The sequence below is a fragment of the Pseudorca crassidens genome, chromosome 8 (assembly GCF_039906515.1).
Source record: "Pseudorca crassidens isolate mPseCra1 chromosome 8, mPseCra1.hap1, whole genome shotgun sequence".
Classification (NCBI taxonomy): domain Eukaryota; kingdom Metazoa; phylum Chordata; class Mammalia; order Artiodactyla; family Delphinidae; genus Pseudorca; species Pseudorca crassidens.
In genome coordinates this window covers 75,404,614-75,421,203 of record NC_090303.1, presented here as the reverse complement: position 1 = coordinate 75,421,203, position 16,590 = coordinate 75,404,614, and the positions used below count along the sequence as shown (strand labels likewise).

General features: G+C 37.6%; 1 protein-coding gene across 2 annotated transcripts in view; it reads left to right on the top strand.

The window, feature by feature from the left end:
* Window positions 1-2,242, top strand: part of CTTNBP2 (cortactin binding protein 2) — a 154,496-nt gene extending 152,254 nt beyond the window's left edge. For both annotated transcript variants that reach the window (XM_067746820.1, XM_067746821.1), the window contains one exon: window positions 1,185-2,242. In XM_067746820.1, the coding sequence (XP_067602921.1) occupies window positions 1,185-1,400 (216 nt within the window). In that variant the 3' untranslated portion in view covers window positions 1,401-2,242. The remainder of the gene's footprint in view (window positions 1-1,184) is intronic.
* Window positions 2,243-16,590: the final 14,348 nt, after the last annotated feature.

Here is a 16,590-nt window from a genome sequence, read left to right as displayed (position 1 = left end):
CAAATTAAACCCCCTAAAGCAGAAGTTCTCATTCTGGTGGCATAATGAAATCCACTTGAGGATTTTTTTTTTCCAATCCCCGGTACCTGGACCACATGCCCTAGAGGTTCTGATGTAATTGGTCCAAGGTACAAGCTGGACGTTGGGGTTTTTAAAAGCTCCTTGGTGATTCTCATGTGCAGCCAAGGCTTAGACCCACTCTCCAACACATACCTCTGATCTCTCATCCTCCTTATTTTCCACCCCATTTCTTTCCAAATATGTCCTTAAACGTCCTTAACTTATTTTTACATGTAATTTACTATTTCAACAACATACCCATCTTCACCCTTCCTTCTTCCCATGGAACCCTTTCCTCTTCACCTGTCATAGCCCATACTCACTTGAGTTCAGTTCTGCCACCTGGCAAACATGAAGTGAGGCCTACCCAAGTGAACTCAAGATCAGGGAAAACAGCATGAGTAAAAGGTCTTATCCCAGCATCATCACTCTCACCTATCCAACTCTGGTTCCTCGGGGGCAAAATGAGAGACCTAGACCAGGTCCAGAAGAGTTCTGAAACACTAGGAAGACAAGAGCATGCAGTTTCCAAGAATGGAAGATCTTGAGCTCCTTAGTCATAGAGAATTGCTACGCAGGAACTTTAATTCACTACAGCAGAAGCTCCATCAGAGCAAGGATGGTGCTCTTTTACGTTCTCTACTGTAAGCCGAGCACCTAGAACAGTGTTTGTCTTTTAAACATTCAAAATATGTGTTGAGTAATAGTCCAATTAGATCTAAAGGCAGAAGCATTAAGTGACGTGCTCAAGGTGAAAGAGTTGAATTGTAGAACTGCTTAAAGATGGTTGGAGTAGTCCAGTTTGATTTCCTCAGGCCTAGGACTTCATACAGCTCCAGCTGGTGAGGAGACCCCGGATTCTGGCACTCGATTCATTGACTCCTGTGTCTAGCACTTTTGTGATACCACAAAGGACCTAATGAAAATCAGCCAGTGGGTCTATAAGACATTAAGCATTCAGCTTCTCCCCTCCATTGTCTTTTGTTCATTTTTTCATGAGAACTTAACTTAAGAGAGAAACTCCTACCTGCGTGTTCAGGGACAGAGAGGAGGAAGTTAGGACTGATCACAGAAGTTGGGAACAATGTCAAATTGACAAGCTATTTTGTTTGCCTTTCTTACAGGAGGTCAGTCCTCTCAGCAGCCATCAAGCGACCGAATGCAGCAACAGTAAATCAAAGACTGAGTTGGGTGTTTCAAGAGTTAAATCTTTTCTTCCTGTTCCTAGAAGTAAAGTCACCCAGTGTTCCCAGAACACCAAAAGAAGCAGCAGCAGCAGTAATACAAGGCAAATAGAAATAAACAATTCAAAAGAAGATTTGAAACTTACACAAAAATGAACAAGTAGAAAAACCTAACAAATAGGCCTGCCTACAATATTCTCATTCTTCTGTATATTTCACACAGAAACCAAGGACAAGATGTAAATACCTTTAAATGAATCACATGTTTTCACTGCAATATAAAGTATGAGTGCAGGACCACTATTCAGTTTTTTGTAAAATGTATTTATAATCAACATTTAGGGTTTTTTTTTTCAGTTCTGTAGGATTGAACTGCAATACCAAGAAGTTATACCCACTTTTCAAGTAGTTTTATAATAGAAAAGTCATAATAGTTTTACTCAAGATGTTCAGGGGTATTAAAACAACTGTCTGTGTACTGTATATCTATATATATGTATATATGTATATTTAAGAAAGCCTGAATCATTGCATACTACATGTATGCAACATTGGCTTAGATAACAAGTACCATTTTAAAGAGATCATAATTTTATGTTCACTTGATGAGAAATGACTAGAATGGGGCAATAACAAATCATTTCTCAACAGTTACTTTTCTTAAAAGCCATATTAAGTATTTTGCCTGTTAAAATTCTAGTTTCCAGTTTTAAATCTTTTAATGGTTGCATCATGTATATTTATGCTTATGAATTTGCATTATTGACTCCTGTAAAATATGAAATTATATAATGCAATAAAAAGTGTTATCTTTCTTAACAAAAGTTTTATACCTAAGTGGATATAAAAAAGTAAATGCTTCAATAAATGAGACTTAAGTCCTCTTCAATTCTAGTGGCACAATGGATAATATTTTCTAGACAGTTTGTTTCACTAATGAAATGACTTAACTCAAAAATTTAATATGCCTTGACACCAAATAAAATATTGAATTAGTGAAATAATTTTGCTGTAGTTTCTATCGCTTTTAGTAGTTTATCCATGCAAAAGATATTTGTGTTCAATTTAAGGACATTTGTAAAACTGGTCCTCCATGTTGGTATTTCAGTAGATGTTCAGAGAAAGACTCACACTTGTTAGAAAGTATTAGTTGGTTTAAACTAAACTAAAACATTTCAGTGGAGCTCTAGGAATTAGGTGCTCATTGGAAAAAATTTTTTCATACATACGAAAAAAAAAGTATAATTATATACCAAGAGTCATTTGCTTGTTTGAGAGTACTGAAAGTCCTTTCTTGGCCAGAATGGTTATTTACATTAAAGTATATACATGTGCATTGAAACTATATTACACTTTGCAAGTATCTTTAAAAAATGTATAGTGAAGATTAGGCCACATGGGGTGAAGTAGAGGAAGGATCAGGGAAGAGATCAATTCCAGTACCTGTCAGCCTTCATCTCTGCAATCCTTGGTTGTACAGCATGGACCTCATGGACAGGGAGATGAAACTAGAGCAAGGGACAGAGGGTAGACAGGAGAGACAGGCTGGAGGAAATAGGCTTGAACACAATAACGCCTTTGAGCTGGACTCAAATTCTTGGTACCCTGGTGGTATTTGATACTCTCAAGTGTTTTCACAAAAAGACATTAATCTTGGGAACAAAACTCAATGCTCTTGATATCATAGACCAACATACATAGATTGAGGTGGCTCTAACGTGTTTCCTCCTGCTTACATACACCTTCTTAGATTGCGTCGTATTTGATTTTTTAGTGATAAGGCATTGTGCTTTATATCAGCAGCTTTTCTGAAGATAAGGATCTCATTAGTGTATTCAAGGACCAGAGAAGAGAAAAAATAGTTGAGTTGTAGACCAAGATGCCATTGTTGATTTGAAAGAGAGGACTGTGGAAATATATGAAGAGAGGATATGAGTTACACACCGTATCTATTCTGTCTTTAATAGTGAAGATAACACTTGACTATCAAGAGTCATGTGCTGTAGGTTCTGGCCACAAGGCTAAGACAACATGTAATATCTCTAGGTGTCAATGTCTTCACTGGAAGAAAAAATAGAGGATTTTTCTTGTTCCCAGAAAGTACAATAGGAAAATCAGAAATCCTGATAGTTGTTCATACACATTCTGATACCTTAATAAGGGATGACATCAGCTAAACATATCCAAAAAAAAGTTACTTGGATTATATTTTGAGGAAATCAAGAATATGTCAGAGAAATTAAGAAACCAATCCTATTTACAATTTCATCGAAAAGAATAAAATACCTAGGAATAAATTTAACCAAGGAGGTAAACGACCTGTACACTGAAAAGGCATTGATGAGAGAAATTAAAGAAGGCACAAATAAATGGAGAGAGATTCTGTGCTTACAAATTAAAAAATTAATACTGTTAAAATGTCCCTAGTACCCAAAGCAACCTACAGATTCAGTAAAATCACTATCAAAATTCCAATGTTTTTTTTCACAGAAATAGAACACACAATCCTAAAATTTGTGTGGCACCACAAAAGACCCCGAATAGACAAAGCAGTCTTGAGAAAGGACAGAGCTGGAAGTGTCATGCTTCCTGATTTCAAACTATATTAGCTATAACAAATCAAAATAGTATAGTGCTGGCATAGAAACAGACACAGATCGATGGAATAGAGTGCCCAGAAATAAACCCATGCATATATGGACAATTTCTGATAAAGATGCCAAGAATATACAATGAGGAAAGGGCAGTCTCTTTAATAAATGCTGTTGGGAAAACTGGACAGCTACATGGAAAAGAACGAAACTAAACCCACTATCTTACACCATACACAAAAATTAACTCAAAATGGATTAAAGACTTGAATGTAAGACCTGCAAACATAAAACTCCTAGAAGAAAACATAGGGGGGTAAGCTCCTTGACATTGGTCTTGGTGATGATTTTCTTGATCCGACACCAAAAGTAAAGGCAAGAAAAGCAAAAATCAACAAGGGGGACAAAATAAAAACCAAAAACCTTCTGCACTGGAAAGGAAACCAACACAAGGAAAACCCAACCTATAAAGTAGAAGAAAATATTTGCAAATCATATATATATGATAAGGGAATAATACCCAAAACATTTTAAAAACTCATACAACTTAACAGCAAAAAACCAAACAATCCAATTAAAAACAGGCAGAGGATCTAAATAGACATTTTTCCAAAGAAGACATACAGATGGGCCAACAGGTCCATGAGAAGGTGCTCAACATCATGAATCATAAGGAAAATGCAAATCAAAACCACAGTGAGATATCACATTATACCTGTTAGAATAGCTATCATCAAAAAGACGAGATAAGTGTTGGCAAGGATATGGAGAAAAGAGAACCCTTAGGCACTGTTGGTAGGAATGTAAATTGGTGCAGCCACTATGGAAAACAGTATGGAGGTTCCTCAAAAATTAAAAATACTCTCGCAGACTCCAGGAGAGGTCACAAGCCACCTCTGCTCCCACTGCATGCTCCAGGGGTGTGCGTGAGCCATCACCACTACCGAGAACCCCAGAACCCGGCACCAGCCTCTGCATCTGCGTACCCCCTATCAACTTGAACAGACCAATCACTAGAAGTGAAATAGAATATGTAATCAAAAAACTCCCTACAAACAAAAGTCCAGGAGCAGATGGCTTCACAGGCAAATTCTACCAAACATTCAAAGAAGAACTTATACCAATCCTTCTCAAACTCTTCCAAGAGATTGAAGAGGAAGGAGCACTCCCAAAGACATTCTATGAAGCCACCATCACCCTGATACCAAAACTAGACGACGACACTACTAAAAAGGAAAATCACATGCCAATATCTCTGATGAATACAGATGCAAAAATTCTCAACAAAATATTAGCAAACTGAATCCAACAACACATAAAAAAGATAATAATACACCACGACCAAGTTGGATTCATCCCAAGTTCACAAGGATGGTAATACATACACAAATCAATCAATGTGATACACCATATCAACAAAAGAAAAGGTAAAAACCACATGATCTTGACTCCCAGGTGGCACAGTGGTTAAGACTCTGTGCTCCCAATCAAACCCAGGGGGCCCAGGTTTAACCCCTGGTTAGGGAACTAGATCCCACATGCATGCCACAACTAAGAGTTCACATGCCACAACTAAGAAGCCAGCTAGCTGCAACTAAGGAACCCATGTGCCGCAACTAAGGCCCAGCACAACAACAACAAAACACATGATCAACTCAACAGATGCAGAAAATGCATTTGACAAAATTCAACATCCATTCATCATAAAAACACTCATCAAAATGGGTATAGAGGGAACATATCTCAACATAATAAAAGCTATCAATGACAAACCCACAGCCAATGTAATACTCCAAGGCGAAAAACTGAAAGCCTTCCTGCTAAAATCTGGAACAAGACAAGGATGCCCCCTCTCACTTCTTCTATTCAACATAGTATTGGAAGTCCTAGCCACAACAATCACACAAGAAAAAGAAAGAAAATGTATCCAAGTCAGAAGGGAAAAAGTAAAATTGTCATTATATGCAGATGATATGATACTATATATAGAAAACCCTAAAGACTCCACAAAAGAACTACTAGAATGGATCAATGAATTCAGCAAGGTAGCAGGATACAAGATTAACATACAAAAGCAATTCTTTACATTAACCATGAAATATCAGCAAGAGAATGTAAAAGAATAATACCTTTTAAAATTGCACCCCCCCCAAAATGAAATACTTAGGAATAAACCTGACCAAGGAGGTGAAAGACTTAAACACTAAGAATTATAAAACATTAATAAAGGAAACTGAAGATGATTCCAAGAAATTGAAAGCTATCCCATGCTCTTGGATTGGAAGAATATTGTTGAAATGGCCATACTACCCAAAGCAATCTACAGATTTAATGTAATCCCTGTCAAATTACCCATATTTTTCAATGAAATAGAACAAATAATCCTAAAATTTATATGGAAACATAAAAGACTCAGAATTGCCAAAGCAATCCTGAAGAAAAACAACAAAGCAGGAGGCATAACCCTCTTAGACTTCAGACAATACCACAAAGCTACAGTAATCAAAACAGCATGGTACTGGCACAAAAACAGACATATGGACCAATAGAACAGAATAGAAAGCCCAGAAATAAACCCACACACCTACGGACAATTAATCTTCAACAATGGGGGCAAGAATATACAATGGGAAAAAGAATGTCTCTTCAGCAAATGGTGTTGGGAAAGTTGGACAGCCACATATAAATCAATGATGTTAGAACACACCCTCACACCATACATAAAAATAAATTCAAAATGGCTTAAAGACTTTAACATAAGACATGATGCCATAAAACCCCTAGAAGAGAGCATAGGCAAAACATTCTCTGATGTAAATCACACCAGTGTTTTCTTAGGCCAGTCTCCCAAAATGATAGAAATAAAAGCAAAAATAAACAAATGAGACCTAATCAAAACTTACAAGCTTCTGCACAGTAAAGAAACTCATAAACAAAATGAAAAGACAACCTACAGAATGGGAGAAAATATTTGCAAATGATGTAACCGACAAGGGATTAATTTCCAAAATATACAAACAGCTCATACAACAACAACAAAACAAAGAAACCAATCAAAAAATGGGCAGAAGACCTAAATAGCCATTTATCCAAAGAAGACACAGAAAGGGCCAATAGGCCCATGAAAAGATGCTCAAAATTGCTAATTATTAGAGAAATGCAGATCAAAACTACAATGAGGTACCACCTTACACTGGTCAGAATGGCCATCATTAAAAACTCTACAAATAACAAATGCTGAAAAGGGTGTGGAGAAAAGGGAATCCTCCTACACTGTTGGTGGGAATTTAAGTTGGTACAGCCACTATGGAAAACAGTATGGAAGTTCCTCAGAAAACTAAAAATAGAATTACCATATGATCCAGCAATCCCACTCCTTGGCATATATCCAGACAAATCTCTAATTCAAAAAGATACATGCACCCCCCATGTTCATAGCAGCACTATTCACAATAGCTAAGACATGGAAACAAACTAAGTGTTCATCAACAGATGAATAAAGAAAATGTGATACCTATATGGAATATAACTCAGCCATAAAAAGAATGAAATAATGTGACTTGCAGCAACATGGATGGACTTAGAGATTATCATACTAAGTGAAGTAAGTCAGAAATAGAAGACAAATACCATATGATATCACTTATATGTGGAATCTAAAATATCACACAAATTAACCTATCTACGAAACAGAAACAGACTCAGAGAGAGAACAGACTTGTGGTTGCCAAGAGGGAGGAGGTTGGGGGAGGGATGGAGTGGGAGGTCAGGGTTAGCAAATGGAAGCTATTATATACAGAATGATAAACCACAAGGTGCTACTGTACAGTGCAGAGAACTATATTCAATATCCTATGATAAACCATAATGGGAAAGAATATAAAAAAAGAATGTAGAGGGGCTTCAAAATGCCAGAAGAGTAAGACACGGCGATCACCTTCCTGCCCACAAATACATCAAAAATACATCTACATGTGGAACAACTCCTACAGAACACCTACTGAACGTTGGCAGAAGACCGAAGACCAATCAAAAGGCAAGAAACTCCCCACGTACCTGGGTAGGACAAAAGGAAAAAGAAAAAACAGAGACAAAAGAATAGGGACGGGACCTGCACCAGTGGGAGGGAGCTATGAAGGAGGAAAGGTTTCCACATACTAGAAGCCCCTTCGCGGGTGGAGACTGTGGGTGGTGGAGCGGGGGAGCTTCCGAGCCACGGAGGAGAGCACAGCAACAGGGGTGCGGAGGGCAAAGCGGAGAGATTCCCGCACAGAGGATCGGCGCCGACCAGCACTCACCAGTCCGAGAGGCTTGTCTGCTCACCCGCCGGGACGGGTCGGGCCTGGGAGCTGAGGCTCGGGCTTCGGTCGGAGCGCAGGGAGAGGACTGGGGTTGGTGGCGTGAACACAGCCTGAAGGGGGCTAGTGTGCCACAGCTAGCTGGGAGGGAGTCCGGGAAAAAACCTGGAGCTGCCAAAGAGACAAGAGACTTTCTTGCCTCTCTGTTTCCTGGTGCGTGAGAAGAGGGGATTATGAGCGCCGCTTAAGGAGCTCCAGAGATGGGCGAGAGCTGCGGCGATCAGCGCGGACCCCAGAGACAGGCATGAGACGCTAAGGCTGCTGCTGCTGCCACCAAGAAACCTGTGTGCGAGCACAGGTCACTATCCACACCTCCCTTCCCGGGAGCCTGTGCAACCCGCCACTGCCAGGGTCCAGTGATCCAGAGACAACTCCCCCGGGAGACAAAACTATACTAAAACCAAAACAAAACAAAAAAACAGAACCCTAGGACAAATGGTAATGGTGGGAATCCCCATAAGGTTAACAGCTGATCTTTCAGCAGAAACTCTGCAAGCCAGAAGGAAGGGACAGGACATATTTAAAGTGATGAAGTAGAAAAACCTACAACCAAGATTACTCTACCCAGAAAGGATCTCATTCAGATTGGATGGAGAAATTAAAACCTTTACAGACAAGCAAAAGCTAAGAAAATTCAGCACCACCAAACCAGCTCTACAACAAATGCTAAAGGCACTTCTCTAGGCAGGAAACACAAGAGAAGGAAAAGACCTACAATAACAAACCCAAACAATTAAGAAAATGGTAATAGGAACATACATTTCGATAATTACCTTAAATGTAAGTGGATTAAATGCTCCAACCAAGAGACAAAGACTGGTTGAATGGATACAGAAACAAGACACGTATATATGCTGTCTACAAGAGTCTCACTTCAAAGTGAGGGGATAGAAAAAGATATTCCATGCAAATGGAAATTAAAAGAAGGCTGGAGTAGCAATTCTCATATCAGACAAAATAGACTTTAACACAAAGACTATTACAAGAGACAAAGAAGGACACTACATAATGATCAAGGGATCAATCCAAGAAGAAGATACAACAATTGTAAATATTTATGCACCCAACATAGGAGCAACTCAATACATAAGGCAAATACTAACAGCCATAAAAGTGGAAATTGACAGCAACACAATCATAGTAGGGGAATTTAACACCCCACTTTCACCAATGGACAGATCAGCCAAAATGAAAATAAATAAGGAAACACAAGCTTTTAAATAATACATTAAACAAGATGGACTTAATTAAAATTTATATGACATTCCATCCAAAAACAGAATACACTTTCTTGTCAAGTGCTCATGGAACATTCTCCAGGATAGATCATATCTTGGGTCACAAATCAAGCCTTGGTAAATTTAAGAAAATGGAATCGTATCAAGTATCTTTTCCAACCACAATGCTACGAGACTAGATATCAATTACAGGAAAAACTCTGTAAGAAATACAAACACATGAAGGCTAAACAATACAGTACTTAATAACCAAGAGATCACTGAAGAAATCAAACAGGAAATCAAAAAATACACAGAAACAAATGACAATGAAAACACGATGATCCAAAACCTATGGGATGCAACAAAAGCAGTTCTAAGACGGAAGTTTATAGCAATACAATCCTACCTTAAGAAACAACCTTACACCTAAAGCAATTAGAGAAAGAAGAACAAAAAAACCCCAAAGTTAGCAGAAGGAAAGAAATCATAAAGATCAGACCAGAAATAAATGAAAAAGAAATGAAGGAAACAAGAACAAAGATCAATAAAACTAAAAGCTGGTTCTTTGAGAAGATAAACAGAATTCATAAACCATTAGCCAGACTCATCAAGAAAAAAAGGGAGAAGACTCAAATCAATAGAATTAGAAATGAAAAAGGAGAAGTAACAACCAACACTGCAGAAATACAAAGGATCATGAGAGATTACTACAAGCAACTAGATGCCAATAAAATGGACAACCTGGAAGAAATGGACAAATTCTTAGAAAAGCACAACCTTCTGAGACTGAACCAGGATGAAATAGAAAATATGAACAGACCAATCACAAGCACTGAAATTGAAACTGTGATATAAAATCTTCCAGCAAACAAAAGCCCAGGATCAGATGGCTTCAAAGGCGAATTCTATCAAACATGTAGAGAAGAGTTAATACCCATCCTTCTCAAACTCTTCCAAAATATAGCAGAGGGAGGAATACTCCCAAACTCATTCTGTGAGGCCACCATCACCCTGATACCAAAACCAGACAAAGATGTCACAGAGAAAGAAAACTACAGGCCAATATCACGGATGAACATAGATGCAAAAATCCTCAACAAAATACTAGCAAACAGAATCCAACAGCACATTAAAAGTATCATACACCATGATCAAGTGAGGTTTATCCCAGGAATGCAAGGATTCTTCAATATATGCAAATCAATCAACGCGATACACCATATTAACAAATTGAAGGAGAAAAACCATATGATCACCTCAATAGATGCAGAGAAAGCTTTCGACAAATTCAACACCCATTTATGATAAAAAACCCTCCAGAAAGCAGGCATAGAGGGAACTTTCCTCAACATAATAAAGGCCATATATGACAAACCCAAGCCACATCGTCCTCAGTGGTGAAAAACTGAAACCATTTCCACTAAGATCAGGAACAAGACAAGGTTGCCCACTCTCACCACTATTATTCAACATAGTTTTGGAAGTTTTAGCCACAGAAATCAGAGAAGAAAAGGAAATAAAAGGAATCCAAATCAGAAAAGAAGAAGTAAAGCTGTCACTGTTGCCGATGACATGATACTATACATAGAGAATCCTAAAGATGCTACCAGAAAACTACTAGAGCTAATCAATGAATTTGGTAAAGTAGCAGGATACAAAATTAACGCACAGAAATCTCTTGCATTCCTATACACTAATGATGAAAAATCTGAAGGCGAAATTAAGAAAACACTCCCATTTACCATTCAACAAAAAGAATAAAATATCTAGGAATAAACCTACCTAAAGAGACAAAAGACCCATATGCAGAAAATTATAAGACACTGATGAAAGAAATTAAAGATGATACAAATAGATGGAGAGATATACCATGTTCTTGGATTGGAAGAATCAACATTGTGAAAATGACTCTACTACCCAAAGCAATCTACAGAGTCAATGCAATGCCTATCAAACTACCACTGGCATTTTTCACAGAACTAGAACAAAAAATTTCACAATTTGTATGGAAACACAAAAGACCCCGAATAGCCAAAGCAATCTTGAGAAGGAAAAACAGAGCTGGAGGAATCAGGCTCCCAGATTCCAGAGTGTATTACAAACCTACAGTAATCAAGACATTTTGGTACTGCCAAAAAAACAGAAATATAGATCAATGGAACAGGACAGAAAGCCCAGAGGTAAACCCATGCACATATGGTCACCTTATCTTTGATAAAGGAGGCAAGAATATACAATGGCGAAAAGATAGCCTCTTCAATAAGTGGTGCTGGGAAAGCTGGACAACTACATGTAAAAGAATGAAATTAGAACACTCCCTAACACCATGCACAAAAATAAACTCAAAATGGATTAAAGACCAGACACTATAAAACTCTTAAAGGAAAACATAGGCAGAACACTCTATGACATAACTCACAGCAAGATCCTTTTTGACTCAACTTCTAGAGAAATGGAAATAAAAATAAACAAATGGGACCTAATGAAGCTTAAAACCTTTTGCACAGCGAAGGAAACCATAAAGAAGACCAAAAGACAACCCTCAGAATGGGAGAAAATATTTGCAAATGAAGCAACTGACAAAGGTCTCCAAAATTTACAAGCAGCTCATGTAGTTCAATATCAAAACAACAAACAACCCAATCCAAAAATGGACAGAAGACCTAAATAGACATTTCTCCAAAGAACATATACAGATTGCCAACAAACACATGAAAGGATGCTCAACATCATTAATCATTAGAGAAATGCAAATCAAAACTACAATGAGATATCATCTCACACTGGTCAGAATGGCCATCATCAAAAGATCTACAAACAATAAATGCTGGAGAGGGTGTGGAGAAAAGGGAACCCTCTTGCACTGTTGGTGGGAATGTAAATTGATACAGCCACTATGGAGAACAGTATGGAGGTTCCTTAAAAAACTAAAAATAGAACTATCATATGACCCAGCAATCCCACTACTGGGCATATACCCTGAGAAAACCATAATTCAAAAAGAGTCATGTACAAAATGTTCATTTCAGCTCTATTTACAATAGCCATAACATGGAAGCAACCTAAGTGTCCATCAACAAATGAATGGATAAAGAAGATGTGGCACATATATACAATGGAATATTACTCAGCCATAAAAAGAAACGAAATTGAGTTGTTTTTAGTGAGGTGGATGGACCTATCGTCTTTCATACAGAGTGAAGTAAGTCAGAAAGAGAAAAACAAATACCGTGTGTTAACACATATATATGGAATCTAAAAAAAAAAAAGAAGGTCATGAATAACCTAGGGCAAGATGGGAATAAAGACAGAGACCTACTAGAGAATGGACTTGAGGATATAGGGAGGGGGATGGGTAAGCTGGGACAAAGTGAGAGAGTGGCATGGACATACATATACTACCAAACGTAAAATAGATTGCTAGTGGGAAGCAGCCACATAGCACAGGGAGATCAGCTCGGTGCTTTGTGACCACCTAGAGGGGTGGGATAGGGAGGGTACGAGGGAGGGAGACGCAAGAGGAAAGAGATATGGGGAATATGTATATGTACCACTGATTCACTTTGTTTTAAAGCAGAAACGAACACACCATTGTAAAGCAATTATACTCCAATAAAGATGTTTAAAAAAAGGACATTTAATCATAAACTGCAAAAAAAAAAAAAACAAAAAGAAGAGATGTTTACGGACTAGACCTCAAGAGGCCCAGACTCTGCTCTCAGAAGTAGCCAAAGTGGTGCAGCACTTTGCAAAGGGGTTCCACGAGAAGAGCGTGGGTGCTTAGCAGGTTAACAGCCAAAAAAGGACTATCTGAACTTTCCGAGGAGCCTGTCTACATCACTTTAGTCTGGTTTTTTAATGGGTATTTTGAGCAGTATTTCATGTGAAAGAGTCCTGGTGCTCTACGAGTGTGAAAATCACTGGTCCAATGGAATGGATCCTGAAGAGAAGTCAGTAGATGAATAATTAAATGCTAATCCAGGCATGGTGTCTTTCTGGTTGTGTGACCTCTAAGCCCTTCATATCAGTAAATGCTACTCCTAAAATATTTACTCCAGAGAGATGAAAATGTATCTACACAAAGAACTTTTCATAAATGTTCACAGCAGCTTTATTCCTAATAGCCTCAAAATGGAAACAACCCAAAAGTCCATCAACAGGAGAATGGCTAAGAACGTTACAGTACATCCACACAATGGGATACCACACAACAATACAAAGGACTAGACCACACCAACAACGTGGATCAACCTCAAAAATAATCACCATGAGTGAAAGAAGCCAGATATAAGAATACAAAAAATATAATTCCATTGATAGAAAACCTAAAGAGAACCTTCATCTATGATGACAGGAAGCAGATCAGTGGTTGCCTGGACCCAGGTGTAAAAATGGAAGATTAAGTGGGAAAGATGGGAATTTGGGGCGCAATAGAAATGTTTTATATCTTGGTTATGGTAGTGATTCAATTCTAAACTCACAGCACTGTATACTTAAAATAGGTACATTTTATTGTATGTGAAAATAAAGTTGAAAAAAGCAAAAGAAAACAAAACAGAAAAGGAATATATATATATGTGTGTATATATATATATGTGTAACTGAATCGCTTTGCTGTACAGCAGAAATTAACACAACATTGTAAATCAACTATACTTCAATAAAAATTAATTAATTAATTAAAAATAGAACTACTGTGTGATCCAGCAATTCCACTTCTGGGTATTTATCTGAAGGAAATGAAAACACTAACTCAAAAAGATATCTGCACCTCCATGTTCATTGCAGCATTATTTACAATAGCTGGAAGTAACCTAAGTGTCCATCAATGGGTGAATGGATCAAGAAAATGTGGTATATATAAACAATAGAATATCATTCAGCCATAAAAGAGACAGAAATCTTGCCATTTGTGACAACCTAGATGGACCTAGAGGGCATTATGCTAGATGAAATAAGTCAGAGAAGACAAATATTGTACACTGTCACTTATATATATGTGGAATCTAAAATATCAAGCTCACAGAAACAGACAAAAGATTGGTAGTTGCCAGATACAAGGGATGGGGGCTTGGGGAAATGAGTGAAGGGGGTAAAAAGGTACAAACTTCCAGTTATAATATAAATAGGCCCCGGGCATGTATTGGGTTGGCCAAAAAGTTCGTTCGGTTAATGAATATGTTAAGTTCTTGGTAAAAATGAAAAGTGTGTCTTTTATTTTTACTTAAAATTGAACAAACTTTTTGGCCAACCCAACAATATACAGCATGGTACTATAGTTAACAATACTGTATTGTATATTTGAAAGTCACTAAGAGAAGAGCAACTTAAAAGTTCTTACACACACACAATGTAACTGTGTGAGGTGATGAATAAGCTAACTAAATTTATTGTGGTAACTGTTTCACAATACATACATATATCAAATCATTGTGTTGACAATAAACTTATACAATACTGTTTGTCAGTTATATCTCAAGAAAGCTGGAAAAAATCAACTCAACATTTTTTGAATATAGAAGAAAAATCATAGGATCTTAATAGTTTTAGAAAAGCATCTGAAAAAATTTAACACCCACTCATGACAGAAACTCCCAGGAGACCAGGAATAGAGGGAATTACCTCAACCTGTTAAAGGACATCTAGGAAAAACCTACAGCCAATATCATATTCAATGGTGAAAGATTTCATGTATTCCCCGAAAATCAAGAGAAGGCAAGGATACTCTTACCACTTTTACTGAAAATAGCCACACACAAAACAAAGGTCTACATATTGGGATGGAAGAATTTAAAGTATCATTATTTGCAGATGACATGATCATATACATAGAAAATCCTAAGGAATCTACAAAAAAGCTTCTAGAACTAATAAAGTGAATTTAGTAAGATACAAGGTTGGTATACAAAAATCAATTGTATTTTTATATTCTACCAATAAACAGTTGGAAAACAATGTCATTTGCCGTAGCATCAAATATATGAAATATAGGAATAAATGTAACAAAATAAGTATAAATCCTATGCTGAATAATACAAAATATTGCTAAATAAATGTAGAGACACAGCGTGTTAGTGGCTAGGAGCACCTAAAGTTGAGTCAATTTGTCCCAAATCTACAGGTTTAGTGCAATTCTAAAATCCCAGCAAAAAAAAAAAATTTAAGAAGTTGACAAGCTCTTTGAAAGAGAATATCTTCCCTTTTAATCTGGAAAGTTCTGGTGTATCTGCTTGGCCCTCTGACCTAGAAACAGCACAAAGATATTCAAGTCACTCTGGCTTAGAGCTGAATTCCTTCTACAATAATTGCATTGATTTGGGGGCATTTTCTCCTCTTTAGGAAGGAAAAACAGGCTGACTGAATTCATCTGGCTTCTGGGTCTCTGTGCCAAGGGGCCTAAACAATCAATGTTCTATTTTCTTCCTGACAAATCCTCCAAGGAGTGTTCAAGTCAAAATATAATAATATTTTAGCTAAAGTATTTTCAAAAAGCAAAAGCAGCCTGAGTTGGTCTTGTCAAACCAGTTTGTTGTTCAGATATTTCTGACAACTCATTCACTTTAGCCTGGAACTTTCAAGACTGGCCATGTAATGAAATAGGCACTAGTACAATATGTAGCATTTGTGTGGTATAATTTGAGAGGTGAGGCAAGCTTTGCCTGCCCCACTCTTTCCCTTTCTCGTTTCTAAACTGTCTTAAGATGTGATATATATTGTGGCATTTTGTGCTTTGGTCAAGAGAGCACAGGAACTGAAGTAATAAAATTTCCTGTTCTACCCTTGAGTGATCTGTGTCATCGACCTTGTGACACTTAACTTTCCTGGGCCTAGGTTTTTGATTTGGAAAGAAAGTACCTTCTAACTCCAGAAATCTTTGCTTCTATAATTTACCAACTACCTCAAGTAACCTCAGGTTAGCTTTTTTTCTTTAATTTCTCTCAGCTGAACACTGAAGGATGGCACAAGAATCCCTGCATTTAGTTAGAAGGAGGCCATCAGATAGGATAAAGGACATGGGTCCCTCAACATCAAGTGATGCCCCAGGTGCGTGGTGTTGGAAGGGAAACACCACGAAAGTGTGAAAGACGCTGTGCTGGTACAGGAAGGGAGTGAGGAGCAGAAAATCCAAGAGGAAAATACACGGAAGCTAGAAAAGTAGGTAATGAAAAGGAAACAC